The sequence below is a fragment of the Panthera uncia genome, chromosome A2 (genome assembly GCF_023721935.1).
Source record: "Panthera uncia isolate 11264 chromosome A2, Puncia_PCG_1.0, whole genome shotgun sequence".
Lineage (NCBI taxonomy): Eukaryota > Metazoa > Chordata > Mammalia > Carnivora > Felidae > Panthera > Panthera uncia.
In genome coordinates, this window is record NC_064816.1 from 13,334,851 (window position 1) to 13,362,518 (window position 27,668).

Below are 27,668 nucleotides of genomic sequence, written 5' to 3' on the forward strand. Positions count from 1 at the left end.
TCCATCTGCCCATATGGATGCTTGTGAAAGTCCTGGCTTGGTTTGGGGGCACAGGCACCGGGAAGGAGGGGGCTGGGATCCCGGGCCCAGCCTGGGCAGGAACGACCGACCCCCATTTCTGTGCAGGGGCTTTGTTCCTCTCAGCAGCATTAATGGGAGACAGCCAGGACAAGGAGAGGGTTGGCGCTGGGCCCCAGCGGGGGACGTGGGGGAAGGGCAAGGAGGGAGGGGTGGGCAGATCATGGGACCTCAGAACCCAGCAGCCTCGCTGGCTTGTGGACATTCCCAAATGGAAGGTGCCTCCCCCCCGCCCCCCCGCCGGAGGCAGGGGCTTTGTGTGTGTGTGTGTGTGTGTGTGTGTGTGTCTACCCCATGCTGAGAGAGGTTGTGTGTCCATGGGGAGTCTGGGGTCCTCTGTGAGTCTAATGCGACTGAGGTTGTGTCTTTGTCAGGAAACTTGTGGCAGGGGCCACATCACCAGGTGGCAAAATGATGTGTGCCCACCAGTCACCAAGGCCACATTTATCCAGCCTGGTCTGTGCCAGGGGCTGGCATCACCATGTGTGAGTGTCTGTGAGAAACTGTGTCTGACGGTATGGCCTCATCGAGGGGTTTATATGGGGAGGCTCAGACTGTGGGTGTGTGTCTTTGTGCAGAAGACATGCTGCCTGCCTTGTAAGTGCCCATATTGTCTCTCTTTGTTAATGTCACTGTGAATCTGTGTGTGCGCGCGTCTCCCTGGCTCTGAGTCTGGGGTTGTGTGGCTGCATGTACAGCAAGGGGCTCCTCTCCATGTGATTGGCAGTGTGGACCCTAAGCATGGGGGTGTGAGATATGATCTTTGTGCAGAGTTGGGGTGCTAATAGGGGAGATGTTGGGGTTCAGGTCCCCAAAGGGCATCCCGAGATGGTTTACTGAGCCTGGCTTCAGTTCTCCTCTGAGGAGTTCCACGATCATGCCCATACACACAAATATGCCCTGACTCCGAGGCCAGAAACAGACACATGTGCTTACGGCCCCTGCGGAGGGGCACTTGGACCCACACATCCAGAGACCACAGTGGGTCCCCTATGCTCCACGCAGCGCACAGAGCTGCTGCACACCGATGCACACATCCACACATCACAGGGCACAACTTCACATCCTTGCCTGGACACAGCACCCCGACACACACACCCAGGCACACAAAAATGCCTGCTGGCCAACACACCCACATTCAGTGCCCACTGAGACAGGAGGTGGGTCAGAGGGAGGGACAGGGACACACACACACACACACACACACACACCCTCCTTCAGCACCGCCCCTCCTCCAATGCCCCACAGGCCCCTGTTGCATATGCATGAGGCTTATGCATTATTCATGAGGGGACAAGCCCCAGACAGCTGTGTAAATGCTCACCTCTGGCTGCTCTAGGGAGGAAGTATTTTAAGAGAAGGGGTGTGGGTGTGTGAGGGTGCAAGCGGAGGGAACAGAGTGCCTCTGGGAGGGTATGTGTGTGCGTGGGAGGGTGCACCTGAAACTGTCACTGTGTTGGATCACCTCTGTACATTTGCATGTGTACATGAGGCTTTGTATACAAAAAGCTGATTCTTAATTTAACATTTCTAGCACCCCACAAGTCTTTGCTCATTCCATCCTCACCGTAACACTATGAGGTACATGTTGGGTGAGCCCCATTTTACAGGTGGGGAAAGTGAAGCACAGAGAATGAAGCAACCTGTCTAGGGTCATACAATGTATAGAAAGAGGCAGAGATTTTTTTAAATTTTAAATAAATTCGGGGTTTGAACTCACGACCCGGAGATCAAGAGTCACATGCTCCTCCAACTGAGCCAGCCAGGTGCCCCTGAATGTAGTCTGTCCTTTTAACCATACAAAGTGTGTGTGTGTGTGTGTGTGTGTGTGTATGAATTCTGTGAACTCACCCCCTCCTAAGGCCCTCCTGGGCAGGTGCAGCCCAGAGTCCTGCCCCACCCTCTAATACCTTGTCAGGCCTTGTACAGCCATCAGAGGAGCCTGCACTTGTTCAGGATTCCAAGGGGGAGAAATGAGGACAGCCTGGAATGGAGGCAGAAGTTGCTAAGGTTTACAGGTTGGTAGTTGGGGGCACCATCCCAAGGCCTGGCCTCTGATCCGCTGTGCAGCCCTAGGCAAACTGCTAGCTGTCTCTGGGTCCCAGGTGAGGCTGTGGTGCCGCTGCCAGAGGAAGACAAGGAGACCAAGTGGGCATGTCATTGCTTTGCCTCCCTAGAGTTCAGCACCACGGATAGGGCCCCGGCTGGCCTCCCAGTAGGGACTCTGGGAGCAGGGGAAGAGCACTGGGAATGGGACCAGCTGTCCTCCACAGCCCCCATGCTGGATGCTATCTACACTCCCCTCCTCAGGGCTATTCTTTTATTGGGGGAGGCTGCAAGAGTTAGATTTTTAGAGGATGCCCTAACTTGCCATCTGTCCCCACCTCCTGAGCCCCAGTGAGGGGAGTGGTACAGAGGGGCTGTGAGGCTTTGGGGAGGGACTATCTCCCCAGAGTTTCTGGTCTCTGGAAGAATGTGAGGCCTGGGAGGGCACTGCTGTGTCCTGGTGCCTGGATTGGGCCTTACTTACAGTTGGCACTCAGTAATTGTCCATTTTATGTCTGAAGGCCACAACCCCTATAGAAGGCTGGACCCACAACTGGAGTTTCTCTGTGGACCTAGGAGGCATCTTTGCCAGGTGGTATGAAGTCAGGAGGAGGGTGGGGTGGGCAGGGGTGAGGCCCCTTCCTCCAGCTGGGACTTGGCAGCTTCTCAAAAATCCCAGAAACCAAGAATAGAATCTTGGCGACAACCAAATCCTGGAATTGAAGCTGAGAATCGTGTCAGTCAGCAAACCCAGATTAAAGGCTGGCTTGGAGGCCAGCCTACTGCGAGGACTGGGGACCTCAGGCTGACTGGGACTGGCTACTGCCCTCCTGGAATCCTAGTCTTATGGGTGAGGCCAACATGAAAGATGGGATTTTGATCTTGGCTGTGTTAAGGACAATAATAGTAATAACAACAGCTCAGGGGCACCCGGCTGGCTCAATCAGAAGAGCATGTGGCCCTTGATCTTAGGGTTGTGAGTTCGAGTCCCACGTTGGGCATAGAGATTAAATAAATACATTTTTTAAAAAACAGCTCAAATCTATTCTTTCATGCCAGGCAGTTCTAGGCATTTCGTACATATTGACTGTATTTACCCATCTATTCCTTCCAACTACCTGATGTTATCCCTAGCTAACCTACAAAGAAACTGAGGCACAGAGAAGCTAATCTACTTGTTGAAGGTCACACAGCAAGGAACAGGCAGATAGACAATACCAGGTCTGATTCACTTTAACACCCTTACTTCTGACTGTGAAACTTCACTGCTGGGATTCTGAAGTCAGCCGGTCCTGGGCTTGGATCCTGGGTTAACCCTTGCTTGCTGACTGTGTGTCCTTGAGTGACACGTTAGCCTCTCTGAGTCTGTTTCTAGGTCTGCAGAATGGGGAGACTTGGTCCTTCCACACTAACTGGGTGGGTTGTACTCACCCCCATTCTCCCTCTGTCTCCATCTTTTTCCAGGTCCAGGATGGGGGCCACGTCTGTCTGGGCCTTGGGCCTCCTGATGCTCCAGATGCTGCTGTTTGTGGCTGGGGAACAGAGTGAGTTAGCTTGTGGGGTGGGAGAGGTTGGGTTCTGGGGGACTGACAAGATGGGGCAGCTTTTTAACTCTAGAGCTTTCTCCTGCTGGTTCCCTGGCTTGGTCTGGAGAATAAAATGAGAATAGATGAAAAAGGTCTTTGAATAGTCAAAAGTGAACAAGACACCTGAGAGGTTATTTTTAGTCATTGCCAGCAGAGGCTGGAGGTTCCTGCCTCTCACTGTTTTGCTGAGCTGAGCTGAAGAGAGAGAGAAAAAGTGAAAACAGTGCAGAGATTGATTAGTGATGCCTGTCATGGGTGGGGCAATAGAAATAAGGTATGTAGAACTCTCCCTGGCATCTCCCCAGTGATGGTTAAAAGCCCAGGCACTGGAAATGCCCCCTGATTTTCTCTGTGGTTAGGCAAATACAATGATGTCTCTGAGACTCAGTTTCCTCAACCCTCCAAAAAGACAGTGAGACATGGCTACTTCTGCCTATGGTTATGAAAATCAAATGAGCTGATCGCTATGTATAAAGTGCCCCTGTTGTCAAGAAGGTACTCCTCAAGCACATTTTCCTTCTAATGGCTGCTTCTTACTGGACTTTGGGGTTAAGTGACTTTCCCATGACCACACAGTGAGTCAGTGACAGAGTCAAATCCCTGGCAGCCAGGGTCTGGATTTTGAGTGGATGCACCGCTATGAAGGCATGTGACTCCTCTTTTGCTCACAGATTGGGGTGCACATCACAGATTGGTTCACTGCATTGTGATATTGTAGGCAACCTAACCTCTCTGGCTTCAGTCTCCTTATCTGTAAAGTGAGAGAAGTAGCAATCTCTGCTGGTCTTTGTCTTTGAGTCAGGTCCTCTTTCCACCTTCTCCACCCCAGGCACACAGGATGCCACTGCTGCTGCCTCTGCTACCGCCAACAAGGGGCTCCACATGCAGAAGGTGGGGTCGGGGTTGGTTCGGGCTGCGCTGGCAGAGTTAGTGGCCCTGCCCTGTCTCTTCACCCTGCGACCATGGCCAGATGCAGGCCGAGAAGCCCCTCGGATCAAGTGGACCAAGGTGCGGACTGCATCAGGCCAGCGGCAGGACTTGCCTATTCTGGTGGCCAAGGACAATGTGGTTCGAGTGGCCAAGGGCTGGCAGGGACGTGTTTCACTGCCTGCCTACCCCCGGCACCGGGCCAACGCGACGCTACTACTGGGACCACTGAGAGCCAGCGACTCTGGGCTCTACCGCTGCCAGGTGGTGAGGGGCATAGAGGATGAGCAGGACCTCGTGCCCCTGGAGGTGACAGGTCAGTTGAGGACGGGAGAGGACAAGGCTGGGAGGGGAGGTGCTGAGCCTGAAGCTCACCTACAGAATGTCACCTTAGAAATCACTCCCTGAACAATGATTCCCTTTCAATTCTTCTGACAAAGTAAAGTCCAAAGAAAGTCTCCTCTAGTGCTACCCTTTCTTTAATACTTCTCTCTCTTTTAGCTAAGACAAAGCAGCTTCTGGCTCCATCTATTGTGGACCACAGTATTTTATAGGATTTCATAAGCTTTTTTTTAAAGTTTATTTATTTTGAGAGAGAGAGAGAGAGAGAGAGAGAGAGAGACAATACAAGTGAGGGGGGGACAGAGAGAGAGGGAAAAGAGAATCCCAAACAGGCTCCGCACTGTCAGCATAGAGCCCAATGTGGGGCTCCAATCCACAAACTTTGGGATCATGACCTGAGCCGAAATCAAGAGTCAGATGCCTAATGTACTGAGCTTCCAGGCGCCCCTCCTAACCTTATTATAAGTCCCTTTCATGGTTACCTACTTTCACATAAGACAAAGGATATTGACTTTCTGTTTAAAATAGGAATACAAGGGCACCTGGGTGGCTCAGTCAGTTATGTATCCAACTTTGGCTCAGGTCATGATCTCATGGTTCGTGAGTTCAAGCCCCACATGGGATCTCTGCTGTCCACGTGGAGCCTACTTCGGATCCTCTGTCCCCCTCTGTCTCTGCCCCTTCCCTTCTCATGCTCACTCTCTCAAAATAAATAAACTTTAAAAAAATAAAATAGGAATACAAATTTCCTTTTACAATAAAATGATGTTTTTTTAAATAAAATAAGAGTGAGGTTTTCTTTTCATAGCCAACTGAAAATATATATTAAGTAAGTAACAGTCCTCAAATACCTGTTTAACCAACTCCTGTATTAAATTCTTTCTGTTGAAATAGCCAGTGTTACTCTTTTCCTAACTGATCAAGGTGGACAAAACAAAACAAAACAAAAAGTTTTTTAATTATTAAAGCAAAGTCCTACTAGCACAGGGGTGGCACAATAGACGCTCCATAGGTAATTGACAAATGACTCAATTGACAAATGAATGGATCGTTGTGTGTAAAACATCCTGTGGGTTCTTGCTGGGAAGTCGATTTACCTTGACCTATGCTGGCCATGGGCAAATCCCTGAACCACCTGTCCTGGAGCACAGTGTTCTCCCACCCAACAGTGTCTCACTGCATATTTTATGGGGTCAGCCAACTGTCCCTTTTACACGGCCTCGCTGCTCAAAACTGATAAACCTTGAAGAAAACCGATAAGTGATGAAGGAAGTAAAATCTACTTCTGGGATTGTTCAATTCATTCATTCAACTGAACATGTATTGAGCACCTACCTACCACATGCTAGTCTGGTGCTGGGAACATAATCATAACTGAGACGCAGCCACTGTCTTCCAGGAGCTCGGAGTTTGATAAGATGGAATCGAATGTTTCATTCCTTTGTCTTGCTCAGCCATTTCTTTCATCCTAAATCAGAATTTGAGTCACAGTGAGCCCATTATTTATGCTTCCCATCCTGGCTTACAAGTCACCTCCTCTAGGAAGTCTTCTGTGACTCCATTCCCAGGCTGGGCAAGAACCACTTGATCTCCCATTGCCACCTGTGCTTTCCCTATCAATACGTGTACTTAATTCCTTTGTTTTTGTTTTTAAGATTTTATTTTTAAGTAATCTCCACACCCAACGTGGGGCTTGAACTCACAATCCCAAGATCAAGAGTCATATGCTTACCCTGCTGAGACAGTCAGGCACCCCAGCATGTATTTTATTTTTAAAAGGAAGAATCTCCCTCTTCTCCATGCCTCCTGTCACCTCCAAGGTCTAACCCTAGGCATGAAGAGTGCTATCTTTGGAGTCAGATCATCCTGGTTATGAATTTTGGCTGTGCCTCATACTGGCTGTGTGGAACGGAACATGTGCCTCAGCGTCTCTGAGCCTTAGTTTTCTCCTCTGGAAATGGGGATAATCACAGTGTTGTTGTAAGATTTCATTGAGATCTTGCTTATAAATGCTTTCTACATGGTAAACATTAGACACATGTTAGCCCTTTATGGTCATCGTTACCAATTTCCTTATTTAAAAATGGGGTCATATCAGTCTGGCATGGTACAGGGCAGCATAGGGGAGCAGGTTTATTATTAACAAACTGGGAGAAGGGGCATTCTGCAAGAAGGAGGTCAGTTCTTGAAGATTGCAGCATAAGTCAGCCCCCTATCCTGGATGTTCCCCAACAGGTGTCGTGTTCCACTACCGGGCAGCCCAGGATCGCTATGCACTGACCTTCGCAGAGGCCCAAGAGGCCTGTCGTCTCAGCTCAGCCACCATTGCAGCCCCACGGCACCTGCAGGCTGCCTTTGAAGATGGCTTTGACAACTGTGATGCCGGGTGGCTCTCTGACCGCACTGTTCGGTGAGGGGGTACACAGGGTTGGGACGTGGAGACCTAGCTCCTGGGGAAAGATGGTCTTTGGGGGCCCCAGGCGCACATATTTGAGAGGGACCCCCTCCTTGTCTTGTCAGGTATCCTATCACCCAGTCCCGTCCTGGTTGCTATGGCGACCGTAGCAGTCTTCCAGGGGTGAGGAGCTATGGGAGGCGCGACCCACGGGAACTCTACGATGTGTATTGCTTTGCCCGTGAGCTGGGGGGTAAGTCTGGGGCTGGCAGGACTCCCCACCCTCACTTCCCTGAGTACCTATTACCCTCCCCAACCCCCATTCCTCCCTAAGTCCTTGCCTAGCTCTCCTAAGTCTCATCCCTCTATAAACCTGCAGCCAATATCTGGGCTCACCCTTCTCTGAGCTTTCCTTCCCTCCCTGAGCCCCTCCTTCTCTGTGCCCCTTCCCTCTCTCTGAGGCCCTGTCTCTTCTCTGAGACTCTCCCCCTCCCTGGCCCCTGGCCCTATTCCTACCCTTCTCTTACTCTCTGAGCCCCCTCCCCGCGCCAAGATCCTCCCTTTCTCTGGAGCCCAACACACTCAAAGGCCTGTTACCTCATTTGTAAAAAGAAGCTAAGGCCCTCTTCTTCCTAGCACTGCCTGAGAGGTAAAGACCACTATGCGGGCGGGGGTGCGCACAGCGGCGGCGGCTGTCGCCGCCTTGTTTAGCCACCACCCAAACCCGGCCAGGCTGGAGTTCAGAGTGGGACCCCCTTCCCGGGCTTCAGGGGAGAATTCCCCAGGCCCGCTTGACCTTCGCTTGCGCCTTCCCGCAGGCGAGGTCTTCTATGTGGGCCCGGCCCGCCGCCTGACACTGGCCGGCGCGCGTGCCCAGTGCCGCCGCCAGGGCGCCGCGCTAGCCTCGGTGGGACAGCTGCACTTGGCCTGGCACGAGGGCCTGGACCAGTGCGACCCGGGCTGGCTAGCCGACGGCAGCGTGCGCTACCCGATCCAGACGCCGCGCCGGCGCTGCGGCGGCCCAACCCCCGGCGTGCGCACAGTCTACCGTTTCGCCAACCGCACTGGCTTCCCGGCGCCCGGAGCGCGCTTCGATGCCTACTGCTTCCGAGGTGCGTGTAAGGTCAAGCCCCTGGAAGGTGCGTCCCCTGGCAGCCACGCCCCAAAGCTATACATCCTGGTCAAGGCCACGCCCCTGGGAATTTTCCTTTCTAGTGGAGGCGGAGCCCAGACCGAGGAGAGACGTCCTTGGAAATACGCTCTGAGATAAGCCACGCCCTCGGTGAAGCCCACGCCCCTTTCCCTAGGAGCCCCGCCCTGGGGGTAGGGTCGGGGCCCGAAAAGGCCAAACTCTGGCGGGGACGTTCCGTTGAGAGTGAGCTGTATCTCTTAAGGTCCCTGAAAGACATGCTTCTGAGTGGAGCATATTTTAGCTGGAGCCTTGTGCATAAGCATCCCCGGAGGAGGGAGTGCTGTTCCATTAGCCATGGCCCCAAGGCAAGGCCACACCTCCAGGGACTGGGGATGACCCTAGTCCTTGGAGTGGGACCAAAGTTTCAGAAGCTGGGAACCTGACTCCAAGGACCTAAGACTAATGTGTAAGAGGGAAAAAAAATCCCTTTGTAGGAAGGCCACGCTTATTAGGAGCTTCCTCCCCCTGGGGGAGAAGCTATGGTCCAGGTCTGACCTGCCCCCATGAGAATTGGCCACTGCCTGAGCTTTACCCAGGAACCTAGCTGTCTCTTGACCCCTCACCATGACCAGCTGACTGACCTTGACAGTGGGCCCCAGCCTGAACGGTAGGAGTGTTAACTTCACACCTTCCTCTCTCTGGGTTTAGGGGATCCCAGAAACCACGCAGAGATTTTAGAGACAGAGGGGCACAGAGAAACAGAGAGACACAGACGGTTCACGCTGCAGCATGCTAGAGTGGGGGTAGACTTCAGGCAGAACTTCCTGGCCAACCTTCCTAACACAACCTTTTCGGCTTTCTCCCACAGCTCATCATCCTACACCACCACATGGAGACCCAGAGACCCCCTCATCTGGGGATGAGGGGGAGATTCTGTCAGCAGAAGGGCCTCCAGCCCAAGAACTGAAACCCAGCACTGGGGAGGAGATGGTCACCCCTGACTTCCAGGAGCCTCTAGTATCCAGTGGGGAAGAAGAGCCTCTGATCTTGGCAGAGAAGCAGGAGTCTCAGGCGACCCACAGCCCTGCTCCTGGAGGCTTCGTGCTAGCCTCAAGGCCCCCCCGGGAGGCTGAAGAGGTGTGGCCGAGCACAGTGGCCCCCAGCCCTAGCAGCCCCAGCACGGCAGTGGGCGCTCACACGGAGGCGACTCCCACTGGCCCCGTGCCCAGGAGGAGGGGACGCTTTAAGGGGTTGAATGGGCGCCACTTCCAGCAGCAGGAACCCCACCGAGGCCTGGAGGTGGGGCTTGAGGCCAGCACCCAGGCCCTGACCCCAGAGGCTGCTGGGAATCACGTGGAGCCTCTGCTGGCCACAGGAGCCACAGATGCTTCAGGGGATAGCCGGAGCCAAAGCCCTTGGGCTATGCTGACCAATGAAGTGGATGTGCCTGGAGCTGGTGAGTGGGGTCCAAGGGAGAGGTGGGACCTGCCTGGGGGTCTGAGGAGGACAGGGAAAGAGGTTCCAAACCCCAGCTGGGTCCTCAGGCCTCACCAAGCCTCAGAAACCCCCTCCTCCTTGGAACGGGACTCAACAGAAGGAACTGCTGAGAGATCATTAGAATCACTCTTGTTGATATTGTTGCAGGTTCCCCTGGTGGCAGGAGCCCCCCAGAGCCCTGGCTGTGGCCCCCGACCGTGGCCCCACCCAGCGTCCCAGGCCCCAGCAGCGTTGCCGGCCTGGAACTAGAGGAAGCCAAGGGCCCCAGTGTGAGGCCAGCCGCTCCTGAACTGTCCTGGTCTCCCTCAGAGGTCACTGCCCTAGAACCCAACCCCTCAGAGGGTCCCAGCAGTGCCCCCTGGGAGGTATCCCCCATGGTCACTTCCCCAGACTTTCCTGTCATGGCCATGCTTCGTGCCCCCAAACTGTGGCTTCATCCAAACCCGACGCCCCTCCCCACGCAGGCCAACAGGGTCAAGGGGCATAGTGAGGCCGTGGCTTCTGTACCACCCTCCCCTGCCTCAGACACCGAGGCTGTCCCCCAGGACCCTATCTATCCAGAAATGCATTCCTTGCCCCTCTCCTCAGGCCCAACAGGACAGGGTAGAGAGGCCACACCCCCGACAGTCAGCGGCCACAGAGCAGGCAGTGCAGTAGCTCCTTTGCAGACAGCCACAGACACACAAGCCAGTCCTAACTCTCCCAGGGCAGACTTGGGAGAAATTGGGGGGACCAGCCCTACCGGGCCCAGCAAAGCTGAGCGCCCCAGATCCAGTCCACAAGCTGCTGTGGACAGGAATGTGGCGGAAGATTTCGCCGCCACTGAGACTGCCACTGAGCCCACGGGAGTGAGAGACATCTCGGGGTCTGAGTCTGGGGTCTTCGGCACAGCAGAAAGCCCCACTGTTGGCGCTCAGGCCACCACGGACAAGGCACAGGGCACGTGGCCCTCACTGCACAGTGAAGGGCTGGACTCCCACCCCCCATCTGCGCCCTCGGGTGTTCCTAGAGTCCTCTTGATTCCTGGGGTCACCCCAAGTTTGGAGCCTTGGGCCACTATAAATGGAGAAGCCATGGCGGGGCCCACAGATTCCACGGCCACACTGGCCCCCAGTGATGCTGGTGGGATTTGGGAACCTGGATCCCATGTGGTTGAGGGAGCTGAAAGCCCCACCCTGAGCCCTCGAGCGGCCGTGGATTCAAGCGTAGTGATGTCCCTCATGTCCGTGGACCAAGGGGACGAGGCTGGAGTCCTGGCCATGTCCACAGTGGCCTCCTCAAGCTCCCAACCCCATCCAGAGCCGGAGGGCCAGATGGTGACCCAGGGAATACTGGGAGCCTTGGCCCCTTCACAGGACAGCAGCCCCCCAGGGGAGCCTGTTCTTCCTCCTTGGACACCAACGGCAGCCAGCACGGACAAGCCTGTCTCAGTTTCCTCAGGAGAGCCTACAGTGCCGGGTGACTCTCCCAGAACCCCACTGCCGGCCTCCCTGGGCCCAGAGGAGTTTGAGCTGGAGGTCCTTTCAGGGAGCCCAGGTGTGGAGGGCTTCTGGGAGGAGGCAGCGAGTGGAGAAGAGCCGACCCTGCCAGGGACCCCAGCAAATGGAAATACAGAGGAGGGTGAGTTCAAAGCTTGTGGTCTCATCCAGCCCACTGTTGTCAGGGCTTGGGGACAGGGGCTGGGGTGCCCAGATCTGGGAGGAAGGAGTGTCTTGGGGGGCCTGGGAAGGTTTCTAGCAGGGGATGATGCTGGAGATGGGAGCTCACTAGGCAGAGTTGAATTGCGGAAAGGGTGTTCCTGGAAGGGACACCAGCCTGGGCAAAGGCCAGGAGGTGAAGTTACACCTTAGTTTTGATGCACAGCGAGGGGGGGAATAACGAGGCGTTGGGTGGAGTTTGATTTGGGGGATAAGTCGTGTTCATGTCCACTCCGAGCCAGACGGTGCTGTGCAATACTGGGGTCTGGCCTTCAGCGAGGCCTCAGTCTGGGAAGACAGAGCTGGACACAGGCACCCTGACGCGGGGCTGGAGGGAGGAAGCGTGACAAAGAGGGCTTTCTGTTCAAGTGGGAATTTGCACCTGGGATTCAGTGATGGTGGATCGTCGGGGGGGCCTCGAGCCACAGGGAAAGTGGGTGCTGGGAAGGGGCGGGAGGGGTGGACATCACCCCCGTTTTATAGAAAGCAAAATAAGGCTCAGGGAGGTATGACTGCCTCCTAGTCAGTGGCCAGTGGCCAGACTTCAATCAGAGCCCAAGTCTGTGGAAGCCTTAACTGTTCTGTGCCTAGTGGAGTCCAGAGAAAGCCAAATGCCCTGTTTCCCTGGGGCTAGGTCTGCCCACTAGCTCAGCCTGCAAATTTTGGCTTTTTTTTTTTTTTTTTTTTTTTTTTTTGGTCAATTGAGCTTTAAAAAAAAAAAAGCAGCAGCAGCTAATTAAAAAACACTTATTCTGAGTTGCAAAACACTCTTATTAACACAATTGGTTTTACACTTGCTCCTTTTTTTGAAGGCAAGGTGTAGTGGCAATGCAAACAGCAGATGCAGAGTTTCTTGGCCCACCCTGTCACCTCCGGCCGTCTCCAGGACTATAGCCTTTTTTCTTAGATGCCCAGGAGGCAAGCAGACCCTGGGCAGGGGCGGAAGCGTCACTAAAGACTGCATGCTTGGCTTGTTCTAAGCACTTTACTGCAATCGACTTGGTGAATCCTTATGATGTCCTTGTGGAACAAGTTCTAGTAAGATCCTCACTTTACAGATGGAGAGACTGAGGCACAGGGAAGTCAGATGACTTGTGCGGAATCTTGCAGCCCGAGGAGTGTAAATGATAAGATTTGAATCCAGGCCATCTGACAACAGTCTGTCTCAAACACTAGCTCATACAATGCATATTTCATTGGTATAAAAAACAAACGCCTGAGGTCTTGAGGAGGGGGTGAGCTCACCCAGGGAAGGAGCAGAGAAGAGACTGGTGGGCGGGATGGGCAGAGGGAAGGAAGCTCCAAGCCAGAGGAGCTAGAAAGGGGTGAACAGAGAGGTGGGAGGACAACCATGTCTAGGGGTGCTAAGGAAAGTGCTTTGGGTGGAGCCCCTAAGACTACAGCTGGATTTGTCTTGGACTTTGCTGCTTTCTTGGCTCTAGACTGAAGCCAGCGGCAGCCTGGGTGGAGGGAGGCAGCCAACGCTGGGGGAGACCCAGGCGCCTACCCACCCGCCTGCTTGTAGCAGAAATGCTAATGAAGCCAAAAATAAATGCAGCACCAGTGAGCGACTGAGTCACCGCCAGCCCGTGGGTAGGTGTCAGCAGCTCAGGGCACCTGGCGGGGCTCACGCGTCCCAGCACCCAGCAGCCCCAGGCGTGTGCACACACGTGCAGGGGTGATAGCAGGGACAGATACACCAGCCCCAGGCCCCTCTGGGCCCACCACCCCCGGGGACAGGCTCCAACCGCTACAGAAGGGCCAGCAGCTACCTTCATTTCATTCAGTTAATGAGCAATTATTGAGTGCCCGCTGTGTTTCAGGCCCCGTTTTGAGACCAGGTCCCTTGCCCTGTGGAAGCTGACATTCTAGGGCAACATTCTAGAACTTTCCCAATGATGGAAATGTTCTGGAGCTATGCTAATATGGTAGCAACCAGTCATGTGTGGTTACTGAGCCCTTGAAATGTGGTTAGCGTGACTGAGAAACTGCATTTTTACTTTTATTCCATTTGAATTTAAACTTGAATAGCTATATATGGCTGCCGTGTGGAACATCACTGCTCTGGGGGAAGGTGCTGACAAATAATGATGATCTTAGTAAATAAGCAAATTGCATTGGAAGTTAGAAAGTGATATGGGCAAAAGAGAAAAGTAAACCAAAGGGTGGGGGATGCCCATGGGTGTTTTCTAGTTTTAGAAGGGGGGTCAGAAAGGCCTCTCTAACCAGATGAAATTTGAGCAAGGCTGAAAGGGGGGAGGGAGGAGCCATGCAGAAATCTAGGGGAAGAGCATTCCAGGCAGAGGGAAGAGCCTGTACAAAGGTCCTGAGGCAGACCTCTGCCTGGCATGTAGCAGAACAGCAATGCCAGTATGGCTGGAGCAGAATGAGCCAGGGGAAGAGAGGAGGAGGTAGGGCAGGGAGATGTTGGGAAAAAAATCACACAGGGTCCCATGGGCTGCAGTGAGGACTTTGGCTTTTCCTCTGAGGGTACTGGGGGAGCCATGGAGGGACCTAGGCAGAGGAGGGACATGATTTAACTCAGGTTTACATAGGCTACCTCTGGCGACTACAGGGAGAACAGAGATCAGACGGCAGAGATCAGACCAGGGAGGAGGCAACTGCTTATTACCGTCTTAATATCTCGTGAGGCCTTGGGCCAAGAAACAAATTCAGAAACAAATTCTGGATTATAGGAGTTGGAGAGGGGGACCTTAAACTGGGCTTCAGAACAGAGCCTGGGAGGCCAGTCTTGGTTCTTGTACTGTTCTGCTGTGTGGCTTCGAGCCAGGCCCTGCTCTTCTCTGGGCCTTGGTTCTGGTGTCTACACAGTGGAGGACTGGACGCTGCCCTGATAAGGGATGGGGGTTGGCTGGGATAGGATGAGAATTCTCGCTCTGTGCCTCCCAGGCTCCAGGGTGGAGACCACCCACCAAGGCATCGGGGCCTCTGAGATGGGGAGGGGAGACTCAACTGCTTCCAGGGAAGCCCAGCTGAGGGGGGAAATGGTGGGGGAGGGGGACAAGGACACATACTCCTCAATGCTCCCTGAGTGCCAAATCCATACAGAGCAATGCTGAGACCTCTGAAGATGCCTCAAGCTGATATAGACAGAGCTGGACGTGGCATTATGGTCAGGACCGGGAGAGGGACGAACTGTTCTGATTTCTATTTTGTGGATGAGGCAACTGAAATTCAGAGAAGTAATTTGTCCAGGGTCCTTAATGAGTGGCAGAGTCAGGGACTGAACTAACCTCTCTGATTCCAGAGCCCGTGGTTATAACTACAATAATCCAGCACCTCTCCAACCACTGCATCAAAAAAGATTGAGCCACCAGAATGAAGGAGGTGATAGTTCTCACTCTTGGCTAGTGCTGTTCATACCCTACCTGGGACCTTACATCCACCTCTGTGCTCCAAGTTGTGAGAAGCGCAATGGCCATCAGGCCATGTCCAGAAGAGAGGGACAAGTCAGGGAAGCACTTAAATCCATGTTCTGGGAGACTTCCCAAAAGAAGCTTTAGGAAGCTAGTTCCACTACAGTCTGTTTCCATAAGCAGAGTGGCCCACAGATGCTCTGGGGCAGTTCCTGAAAGGAATAAGCTCCTCATTAGAGGAGAATGCAAGAGGAAACTGACAATTGCAACTGCCTATTGGGAAGTTATAGAGGGGACTCCACAGAGAGGGTTTGGGGGAGTCTTAGGTCTGGATTCCAGGAAGGCAGACGACATGGTGGCCTGCCTCCTCTCTACACTGCCTGTCCATCCTGCAGCCCCCTTGGATCCCTGCGAGAACAACCCTTGCCTGCATGGGGGCACCTGTAAAGCCAACGGCACCATGTACGGCTGTACCTGTGACCAGGGCTTCGCCGGGGAGAACTGTGAGATTGGTGAGTGCCCCAGACTCAGGATCTGAACCTAGACTTGTTTGGATCAGAACCCTGGGGTCTACCTCAGCAGCCATCCCCATGAGGACTGAGGGATAAAAGGCCGGCTTCAGATGCTCCCTTCTCCTCCCCCTTTCTTTGGATCCAGTAACTCAGTCCCAATTAGGTGAAGCAGCACCAAACAGCTGAGCTCTTGTCCTGGGGACCATGGCTCAGGTGTCCTGCCACCCATCACTACCAGGCAGAGATGAGAGGAAAAGACAAATGATAAGGCTCAGATTCCTCCCTGATCCAAGAGGGGTTCTTCCTAGCCCCAAAGCCCAACACAGGGAACATGACAAATTAGGAAATTTTAACAATAAATATAAATGACATAAATCTTGAGCCCTGCACGTTATTTCATTTCACAACCATACTAATTATAGAATTATAACAATAAATATAAGCAATGTAATTTCGTGAGCTCTTCCATGGACCCTCCACCGACAACCACTCTTGAGGAGGTGCTATTATTATCACCATTTTGCAAACACGAAAATGAGTCCCAGAGATGGGAAGTGACTTGCCCAAGTCACTCAGGCACAATCTACACAGAAATTGGTTGAATGAGAGCTCAGCTGATATCTAGTTCAACTGATTTCTAGCTCTACCTATAAACAGCTCTACCTTTGTGCCTCTGTGCAAGTCCTTGCAAATGTTATGGAACTCAGTTTCCCCAAGTTCCACATTCTGGTAGGACCCTCCATCTTCAACATTCTAGGAGTCTGTTTGCCAGAGTATAACCTTCACTCTTCTGAAGGCCAGTGGAGCATTCCACACACTCTGGCTCTCAGCTGGCCCAGTGGCATCTGCTCTCATTAATGCTAATTCATGCTAATTGTTTGAGGCTCCACCCCCTTGACCTCCAGAGTCATTGGGCCATCTGCGCAGACCACCGTTGCTTCACGCAGGTCCAGGATGGATGGTAGGACCATGACCTCATCTTCTGCCTGGTTCCTTGTGGGGACTGGGAGCCAAGGGGAGGCTGACCTCTAACTCAGTCCCACCCCTCCAGATATTGATGACTGTGTCTCCAGCCCTTGTGAGAACGGAGGCACCTGCATTGATGAGGTCAACACGTTCGTCTGCCTTTGCCTCCCCAGCTACGGGGGTAGCCTCTGCGAGAAAGGTGAGTCTCTACCGAGACCCCAGAAACAGTACCAAGAGGGGGCTGGTTGCTGGGCCACATGTTTCTCACATATGCTTCAGGTCTCCATCTCTGTTTCTGTGGCCGTGAGTTGAACAGATGACAAATTGTTCTTTGGGGATAAAAGTCACGTAACATAGAATTAACCTTTTTAGAATGTACAACTCAGTGGCATTCCGTGCATTCACAATATTGTGCAACCACCACCTCTAGCTATTTCCAAGACATTTTCATCACCCCAAAAAGGAATCCTATATCCATTAGCAGTCACTCCCCATTCCATCTCCCTCGGCCCCTGGTAACCACTAATCTACTTTCTGTCTCAATGGATTTGCTGGTTCTGGATGTTTCATATAAATGAGGTCATGCACTATGTGTCATTTTGTGTCTGCTTTCTTTCACTCAGCATGATGGCTTCCAGATTCATCTACATCACAGTGTGTATCATTGCTTCATTCTTTGTTATGGCTGAATAATATTCCATTGTAAGGAGAGATCACATTTTCTTTATCCGGTCATCGCTTGGTGGATATTTGGGTTGTCTCCCCCTTGTGGTTAATATGAATAGTGCCACCATGAACATTCGTGTGTAAGTTTTTGTTTGGACAACGTTTTCCTTTTTTCTCCCCCCATCCTTTTTGGTGTATATTCAGTAGTACAATGGCTGGATCGTATGGCAATTCTGTGTTTAACATTTTGAGGAACTACAAGGCTGTTTTCCACAGTGGCTGCACCATTTTACATCCCTGCCAGCGATGTACAAGTGTTCCAATTTCTCCACATCCTTGCCAACGTTTGTTATTTTCCTTTTTTTAAAAAATTTTTGTTTTAAATGTTTATTTATTTTTGAGACAGAGAGAGACAGAGCATGAATGGGGGAGGGGCAGAGAGAGAGGGAGACACAGAATCCAAAGCAGGCTCCAGGCTCTGAGCTGTCAGCCCAGAGCCCGACGCGGGGCTCGAACTCCTAGACCGTGAGATCATGACCTGAGCCGAAGTCGGAGGCTCAACCGACTGAGCCACCCAGATGTCCCATTTTTTTTTTTAATTCTATCCATCCCAGGGGGTGTGAAATAGTGTCCCATCATGGTTCTGATTTGCGTTTCCTAATGACTAACAATATTGAGCATCTTTTCATGTGTTTATTGGCCATCTGTATATCTTTTGCGGAGAAATGTCTATTTGAGCCTTTTGCCGGGAGAGAAATTTTAGGGCTTCCTGAGACCATTTCCTGAGTTCCCAGGTCCACACAGAGGGTGCGGCCAGATCAGAGGCGACATCAGAGTTGGGATGAGAGGGATGGGTGTAATGATCTTCAGTTGAATATCTTCCTGCGACAGAGAAAGAAGTGAATATGGGGGGGGAGAGGTAAAAAGGGTGGGGGGACAGAGCCTCAGGAGGATGGGGGGAGGAAGAGGGGTGATCTGGCCCCACAGTGACCTTGGTTTTGGCCTTCTCTCTGGTGCGCTGGCTGTGCTCATGACCAGCAGGGCAGGCCTTGACACAAGGCCAGTCTCCCTCACGCTCCCATCCCACCTCCCAGACACAGAGGGCTGTGACCACGGCTGGCACAAGTTCCAGGGCCACTGCTACCGCTACTTTGCCCATCGACGGGCGTGGGAGGACGCCGAGAGGGACTGCCGCCGCCGAGCGGGCCACCTGACCAGCGTCCACTCACCCGAGGAACACAGCTTCATTAACAGTAGGGACTCTGGAGTGGGCGGGGTGGCCCTTGCAGTCCCTTTGCCAGGGCATCCCCTAGGGTCCTGAAGACACTACCTTTCTGAAGCTGTGTTTATTAATGCTAGCCCTGATCACTTTAATTCATATGTCCATTTATTCACTTGTTATTTCATACTTCACTTCATTCATTAACTCACCAAATATTTACTGAGTATCTGCTATGTGCCAGGCACCGTTCCGGGCATTGGGACACAGCAGTGAGTGAGACGCATATTGTCCTGTCTGCAGGGATTGACATTCTTGTAAGGGCTATAGGCAAACAAGTAAATATCTAATTAAATAAATCTATACTATAATTTAGCTGGTCCTAAGTGCACTGATGACAAGTAAAACAGAGCCAGGGGAAAGAGGGCAATGAAGAAGCATCTGTGACGTGGGGGATGAAATGAGGAAGGAGCTCCGCATAAATCTAGAAAAAGAGTGTTGCATCAATTAAATCTGGCATTTATTGATTTATTCATTATCCCTCTGCCATTTGTTCATCCATCCAATGATTCACATTTTCCCCATCCCATCCCCTGTTAATTCTTTCATTTGTTAACTCCCTGGTTCCTTCATTCTTGTTTTGTCCCTCAATGTAATCAAACACATGCTTATCCTTGAGGACACTCAGTGACTGACTCCCTCACTAGGTCTCACCCGCCTGCCTGGTCCAGCCCGGCCTGCTGGCTCTCCTATCCCTTACTCTAATTTCTGCAAAACCTGATGAGTCTCTGTTTATTCCTTCCTGTGGCTATTTGTTTAAGCCACTGATCGTGGCAAGACTGGAGCCTAATTCCAGCCCTTTTCATGCCCCCCCCCCCACTCTCATCTGCTTGGGAAGGTGGGGGGGGGGACACCGCCTTCAGCCCACACAGAGTCTGGGGGAGGGGCTGGGTCCTCCCCTCCCATACCTTCCACCCCTCCTCCGGCCCACAGCCTAGGCTGGGGGAGGGGTGGGCACCCAGCCCTCAGGATGCCCCACCTCGCAGGCTTTGGGCGTGAAAACACTTGGATCGGCCTGAATGACAGGATCGTGGAGAGGGATTTCCAGTGGACGGACAACACGGGGCTGGTGAGTGGCAGGAGCCAGGCTTGGGTCTCCCTAGAACGATGGGATGTGTATAAGCCGCGTGGGCTCTGTGCTCTGGCCTGACTTTACCCTCTTGTGCAAATCAACCATGAAAGTTCCTCGTGGCTCTGAGATTGGGAAAGGAGCTTCAGCGAAGTTCCAGGTCACCCTTGACTTCCCAGCCCTGTAAACACCCGGCCCACCCGGTGACTGAAGTTATAAACGTAGGACTAGGGCCTGAGGTCTCCTCTTGCTCACTGCCGGGTCCTCCAGCCATGGACTTTAAGATATTCCCATTTCCCTACTGCCCCCTGCCTGACCAGCCTCCCTCATCACTCACCGGGACCCCTGCAGCAGCCCCCCAAGCCCCACCTTCCAAAACACACGCTTGCTACCTACCCTCTAGCCCCGCCACCTGGCAGCCAGGCGGACTTTTTAAAAAATTGTGGTGAAATTCATATAACATAGAATTAACCATTTTAAAGTTTTCTTTTAAAAAAAAATGTTTATTTCTTTTGAGAGAGCACACGATTGGGGGAGGAGCAGAGCGAGAGGGAGAGAGAGAGAATCCCTCTCTCTCTCTCAGCAAGGAGCCTGACGCATGGGGACCGATCTCAGGAACCGAACGATGAGATCATGACCTGAGCCGAAATCAAGAGTCAGGCACTTAACCGACTGAGCCACCCAGGTGCCCCCTTTGAAAAATGTTTTATTTAACTAATCTCCACACCCAGCGTGGGGCTCGAACTCATGGCCCGGAGATCAGGAGTCGCATGCTCTTCCGACTAAGCCAGCCAGGTGCCCCCAAATTAATAATTTTAAAGCGTATAATTCAGTGGCATTTAATACTTTCACAACGTTGTGCGGCCATCGCCTCCATCTGGTTACAGAACGCGTCCACCCGAAAAGGAAAACCTATACACGGGGACCTTTTCAAAATCATAGATCAGGATTCTCCCTGCTTCAAGTCCTCTCAGGCTCTCTGTTGTTCTCAGGATAAAAATCCACCTCTTCCTGCGGTGAAACACAGTCTGGCGGGCCCACAAAAAGTTAAAGTCAAACACAGAATTGCCACAGGACCCAGAAACTTCGCCCCCGGGTAGATACCCAAAAGAAGAAAGATCTTTCACTCAGATATTTGTACACTCGTGTCCACAACAGTACTCGTCACAGTAGCCAAAAGGTGGAAACAGCACAAATGGCCATCAAAAGAGAAATGCATGAACAAAATGGGGTCCATCCATACGGTGCATACTATTCAGGTAAAAAGCTGATATGTGCTACCGTGTGGATGAAATTGGAAAACCTGCTCGGTGGAAAAGGCCAGAAGGCCACAGAGTGTGTGATTTCGTTGACGTGAAGTTTCTAAAATAGGCAAACTCGCAGGGGCAGAACGTGGATCAGTGGTTGCCAGGGGCTGGGGGCGGGGCAGAATGGGGCGCGATTGCCAATAGGGAGAGAGTTTCTGTTTGAAGGGATGAAAAGGTGCTGGGATTAGACAGTGGTGATAATTGCACAACATTGTGGATCTTATTAATGCCAACGAACCGGACACGTAAAAATGGTTAAAATGGTCAATTTTACGTTATATGTATTTTACCACAGTTTCAAAGCGTCCACCTCCTCGGGCCGCCTGGGTGGCTCAGTTGGTTAAGTATCTGGCTCTTGATCTCAGCTCAGGTCTTGATCTCGGGGTTGTGAGTTCAAGCCCTGCGTTGGAGCCTGCTTTAAAATAAAAAATAAGAAAAAATCCACCTCCTCTACCGCAAGAACTGGCCCTTGCCCACCCACTCACCATACCCCAACTCGGCCCAGCAGCTCCAGCCCCACTGGCCTCTGTTCTATTCCTCAAACAGGATAAGCACCGCCCTGCCTCTGGGCCTTCGTGCTAGCTGTTCCCTCTGCTTGGAATTCTGTTCCCTTCCTGCATCATTTCTACCCTTGAGTCTTCAGCTATCCGCTTGTATTCTCCGGGAATCCCTCCTGGACCTTTGCTCAACTATTTATCTCAGAGTGACCTAGGTGGAAGATTAGACTGTCAGGGAGAAAGGAAGCAGGTAGGAGGGCCAAGGAAGAGGGCACTGCAGCCCTGCAGCCAGAGGAGGGGTGACTCCGGGTGCAGTGGAGGCCACCATCCGGCAGAACGGTGCCCGTTGTAGAGATAGAAACACTGAGTCCTTCAAGTTTGAGTAGGCTGGCCAGGGGAGTCCTACAGTGAGCCGTGACGGAGTCTGAGCCTCTCTGCTCCCTATTCCTGCAGCAATATGAGAACTGGCGGGAGAACCAGCCTGACAATTTCTTCGCGGGTGGGGAGGACTGTGTGGTGATGGTTGCACATGAGAGCGGGCGCTGGAACGACGTTCCCTGTAACTACAACCTCCCCTATGTCTGTAAGAAGGGAACAGGTATGCCGCTACCCTCCCCACCACTTGCCTCTGCCTTTCGTGGGGTCCTTGTTTTCTTTAAATGTGTAAATGTAAGTCAGCCCTGCCCAATTTTCACTACAGTGCTGTGTGAGAGTGCCCATTTTTTCCCGACCTTTGCCAACTCTGTGTGTTCTCAAATCTTTTGTTCTTTGTTCATCTGGGCGGTGAAAAAATAAGATCTACTTGTTAGGGGAGTTTGCGTGCCTTTAAGGATGAGAATAACCGACTGTTCATAGGTTCATAAGCTATTTGGATGTATTTATTTTCCTGTGACCTGCAAGTTCATCTCCTTTGCATAACGTTCTATAGGTTTGTTGGTCTTATTGATTTGTGAGAGCTCTTTACATATTAAGGGAACACTTATACGCGTTCTCGTGTCCACCTTTCTCTTATACTTTTGCTTATTCTTACTTATGTGTCCGTGACAGCTTTCATGTCCTTTCTTCCTTTCCTTTACTCATATCATTCTTATCTCCCACCTTCATTGCTATCATGGGTAAGGATTAAGGAGGATGGGATGTGTCCAGGAGGTTCCCGCCCCTAAGGATCTCCTGGGTTAGGTAGAGGAGACAGACACCGTCACTTCTGTCCATGTGAGGTCACAACTGAGTGAAGAGCAGGACCTGCTGATGGGTATAATTATTCCCAACAAGAGAAGAAACCAGTTCAGCCCCAGACTTGATGGTCACTTCCCTTACCGGTGGTTTCTCTGTCTCCAGTGCTGTGTGGTCCCCCTCCAGCAGTACAGAATGCCTCACCCATTGGTGCTCGCAAGGCCAAGTATAATGTTCATGCCACTGTACGATACCAATGTGATGAAGGATTTACCCAGCACCATGTGGCCGTCATCCGATGCCGGAGCGATGGCAAGTGGGACCAGCCCCAAATCGTCTGCACCAAACGTAAGTGGCTGTCCCCAGACACCCCAACACAGGTTTCCAGTTATTTGTGGTCTCCAATTAAAATGTCATATTACTGGGGCGCCTGGGTGGCTCAGTCAGTTAAGCATCCGACTTCAGCTCAGGTCATGATCCCACCGTTCATGAGTTCGAGCCCCACGTCAGCCTCTGTGCTGACAGCTCAGAGCCAGGAGCCTGTTTCGGATTCTGTGTCTCCCTCTCCCTCTCTCTCTCTCTCTCTCTCTCTGCCCCTCCCCCACTTGTGCTCTGTCTCTCTCTTTCAAAAATAAACATTAACAAAAATTTTAGAAGCAGAAAACAAACAAACCAACAAAAAACCCCCGTCATATTGCTACACACTTTGATCTGGCCGAATGTCTGCCTGATAATGCAGCCTTGCAGATAAGTGAGAACTTACCAGCCTGCCTGGTGTTTCCTTCGTTTCTCCTTTCCATGAAAAGGCCCGCTATATCAGGCCACCCGCCTCTCACCACCTTTTGCCGCTTCCTTGTCCTCCCTCACTTCCCTGCAGCCAGACGGTCCCATCGGATGCGGCGACATCATCACCACCACCAGCACCATCACCAGCATCACCACCATAAATCGCACAAGGAGCGCAGAAAACACAAGAAACACCCAGCAGAGGACTGGGAGAAGGAAGAAGGGAATTTCTGCTGAAGAACCAGGCAAAAGGAAGCACAACCCCTTTCCCACACCTTCCCCGGAGCCTTCACCTGGGGAGACAGAGCCCAGAGAAAAACAAGAGGGTCTAGAAGTCCCTGAGCCCCAAACCACACCCCCCCCCCGCCTCCACAATCCTTTGTAAAAAGCTCCTCTCTCCTCTTTCTTACATACACAAGGTCCTCTTGGCAGGCATAGCCATGTATCTGAAAAGTCAGTTCTAGTCAGGCTGAACTCTGGGACCATCTCCCAGTGAAGGGAAGCACAATCAGCAAAGATCATTCTTTGCATTGGTTAAGTCTTTTGTTGGCAAGGCCGATTACCAGTTGTTGAAATAAGGCTTTGATGAAGGTGCAAGAGTGTATGTTTGGGTTCACACTAAGGAATTGCTTTTCACACCAGAAGATCAGGCTTAGTAAACTGTCAGATGTGCAGGTTTACTAAATGCAGGCTGAAGCTTTTAGTTAAGGTCATTGGCTTTGGGAATAGAGAACTCCATGGAAACACACTGCTTGAACTTGACAGCTGTCTTCCTTCACCCTGGACTTCAGCGCAAGTTCCTTCTCTGGTCTTGGTGGATAAATGGAGTATGGAACTCCTATGTACTGAATTTTAGGAATGTTTTTAGAATAACCTCCTTCTGTGCCCTCAGAGTTAGGGGTCAGAATAGTCAGAGCAATATACGGGAATAGAAGGAAGGTGTATTGCTTACCCTCCCAGGTCTAGTCCAGTGCTGAGATTTGGTGGTTCTGTACGTGTGGTGAATCTCTCTCACACACACAGATGAGAGGATGTTTAGGGCTTGATGAGCCCAGATTTCTTCCCCCTCCATCTCTCAGGGAGACAAAGAACCTCCTTCCTGGATCAAGGAGGTGCCAAGTTTTCTAGCTCAGTGCCCATCCCCGTCCCTCCAGAGACATTGGTAGTGCCCCTGCCCTGGGTCCTGCCCCCACTCCTGCCCCATCCCTGTCTTCATTCATTGCCTGGTGGACTAGAAATGCTTAAAACTTGAAGTAGTAACATCTTCCTGCGGTCATGTTGTAGAGAAATGCACAGCGTTAAAAACTGAAACACACACACACACACACACACACACACATAGAGACACACACATTTTTTCTCTCATTGCTTTTTAAAAATCTTTTAAGTGGGAAAGAACTGACTAAATCTGTTCCCCCAATTGGCAACCTGTAAAATAGTTCTCCGAGCCAGAGGCCAGGATTCAGCTCCTTGATCTCTGGCAGGGAAAACCCCCATGGTATCCTTCATGTTTTGTCCCCTCTGAACTCCTCTCCTCTGGGAAAAGTCTGTGGACCTGTGTTAAAAATTACAGTGGGGAATGGCCCTCTGCAAGAAAGAAAAATAAGAAAGTAGATGGTCCAAGGGTTCAGTAGAGAAAGAAATGTGTTGATTGAGCCTATATTCCTCCTGGGAAGGAATAATCATAGCCAACGACTATGGAGTCTGTACTGTGCTAAGGACTCCCACACTATCTCTTTGAATCTTCTCAATACCCCAGTGATTTTGGAACTATTATTTCCCCATTTTACACATAACAAGACTGAGGCTCAGAGAAGAGAAAGGCACTGGTTTGAATCCACAGCCAAGACAGGAGAAAGGATTTGGTCCTTCATCTGTCTGATTCCAAACATCGCCTTTACTTTGGGGGAATGGACTGAAGCATAATTATACTCTCTCATATGCACAGGCAGGTTTAGGAAAAGATTGAGAAGTGCAAACTAGACCCTTATCCTTGACCATGGTCTTCAGTCTTCCCCGCTATAGACATTATCTCCTGCTCCACCTTATAGTTATAGAGAAAGCCCAGGGATGTACATTTGCCTTCTTGCTTTGATAATTTTTTTTTGCTTTTAAAAATATAATAACACATCTTCAATAATTCATGTCATAAAATAATTTTCCTTTGGGGGTGGTGCTTGGGGGTGCAACTTTTTTTTAGGGGGGGGCTTGGTTTATGCTCCCTGCCCTTGGCCCCCTTAGTCCCTTGCTCGGCCTCCACCCAGCTCCCTGGTGGGAGGGGGCTATGGTCTTTTCTAAAGTGGGTGGTTTGTCTTTTAGTCTTTCCCTTTGGGATGTGCGTGTGTTTGCGTGTGCCGCGTGCGTGGCATGCGTGTGAGTGTGTGCGCGCGTGAACAGCTTCGGGTTCTGCTGGTTTTGCTGTGAGCTGCAGTGTTCTGTGGGTCTGTGGTATCTGACACTGTGGATATTAATGTACTTCTTGGACATTTTAATAAAATTTTTTAACAGTTCAACCTGCCTGTCGCCTCCTGAGACCTTTCTTCATTAATTTACTCAGCAACTACTTGCTGAGCAGGTATTATAAGCCAGGTACTGTGCTGGGTGCTGGGGAGATAATGGTGAACAAGACAGACATGCCCCCGGGAGGTGGTCAAGAAAGGCTTCCAAGAGGAGGTGGATGGGATCTAACGGAGGAGTAGTGTTAACTAGATGAGTGGAAAAAAAGGAAGACACTTTCAGGCAGAAGAAAGAGGCAAATATCCTCTTCCAGAAGGGACGTGGGCTATTTGAGAAACAGCAAGGAATCCATACTGGCTGGAGCAGAGTGATAGAGGTAGATAGTAGGAGGAAACAAGGTCAGAGACACAGAGGATGGACTACTCAGGGCCATATGGGCTGTAGTGAGGAGTTTAGGCTTTATCCTAAAAGCAATACTGACAAAAAGAAAAAAAAAAACAAAAAAAAAAGCAAAACAAAAAACATAAACAAGGTCAAAAGGTAAATGCCAACTTGGAAACAAATTTTCAAATCAGAGATAAAAGACTTGTCTTAATATATAAAGAGCTCCTACAATTCAATAGGAAAAAAAGACGAATAATCCAATAGCCAAATAGGCAAAGGATGTGAATAACATGTTCACAGAAAAGGAAATACAGATGCTCTTAAACTACAACCTATATTCAACAAAATAATACACATTTTGCAGGAACATCAGGATGAACAAAGAAGAGCATTTTTAAAAATTTTGCTCAATGTTTATTTTTGAGAGAGAAAGAGAGAGCAAGTGGGGATGGGGCAGAGAGAGAGGGAGACAGAATCCGAAGCAGGCTCCAGGCTTTGAGCTGTCAGCACAGAGCCCGACGAGGGGCTTGAACTCACAAGCCATGAGATCATGACCTTAGTTGAAGTCAGACGCATAACCGCCTGACCCACCCAGGCGCCCCAAGAAGAGCATATTTAAAAAGAGAATCAAATAAATCTAACAGGAGAGGAGGCTTGCACTGATCAATGATGACAGCATACCCAACCTGAGAACGATTTATGACTTCCTCAACCACCTGCACCTAACGTCAAAGTGGAGAATGTTTGTTCGGTTTCACTCATAATAAGAGAACAGCCAGTGACAAGCACCACGAGATACCGTTTCTTATTTATCAGGTTCACTATGGTAAAAAGGGATAACACACAATGCTGATTAGGATGTGTGGAAAGAGGGGAGTACATCTATTACTGGTGGCGTATAAACTGGCCCCACCCCTAAGAAAAGGTGGAGACCACTATCGAAGTGGCAAACGTGACTCCTTGATTCAACAACTCTTGATATCCTCTATCCTCCTCTGGTTATACTTGTGTGAGATGATGTGGGCACTTATTCACAGCAAAATAGGGGACTCTAAACATCTGCCGTTAGGAAGTGGGCTACAAAAATGACGGTGCATCCAAACAATGAATAACCTGCCAACGTTCAAAGGATATGGGGGTGGGGGATCTTTATACGGTGATGGAAACTATCTCAAATATATATTGTTAAGTAAAAGAAGAATGACTTTAAAAGTATACATGGCACCAGAATGTTCATAGCAGCATAATTCACAATTGCCAAAAGGGGGAAAAACCCAAATGTCCATTAACTCATGAACGAATAAACAAAATGTGGCATACACATACCACAGAATATTATTCAGCCATGAAGAGGAATAAGGTCTTGATTCACACTCAACATGGAGGAGCCTCAAAAATATTATGCTGAGTGAAGGAAGCTGGACACAAAAGGACATATATTATATGACTCTGTTTGTATGAAACATCAAGAACAGGCAAATCTACGGGCGCCTGG

General features: G+C 51.0%; 1 protein-coding gene across 1 annotated transcript; it reads left to right on the forward strand.

Moving 5' to 3' along the window:
• The first annotated feature begins 3,294 nt into the window (after window positions 1-3,294).
• On the forward strand, window positions 3,295-25,845 carry NCAN (neurocan). The gene is made up of 14 exons (XM_049642564.1): window positions 3,295-3,668; window positions 4,540-4,953; window positions 7,215-7,389; window positions 7,500-7,627; window positions 8,193-8,513; window positions 9,375-9,962; window positions 10,151-11,623; window positions 15,473-15,589; window positions 16,641-16,754; window positions 18,316-18,474; window positions 19,487-19,569; window positions 21,827-21,971; window positions 22,712-22,894; window positions 23,424-25,845. Exons 1-14 carry the CDS (start codon window positions 3,509-3,511, stop codon window positions 23,567-23,569), a joined length of 4,206 nt encoding a protein of 1,401 aa, XP_049498521.1. The 5' UTR covers window positions 3,295-3,508; the 3' UTR covers window positions 23,570-25,845.
• Window positions 25,846-27,668: the final 1,823 nt, after the last annotated feature.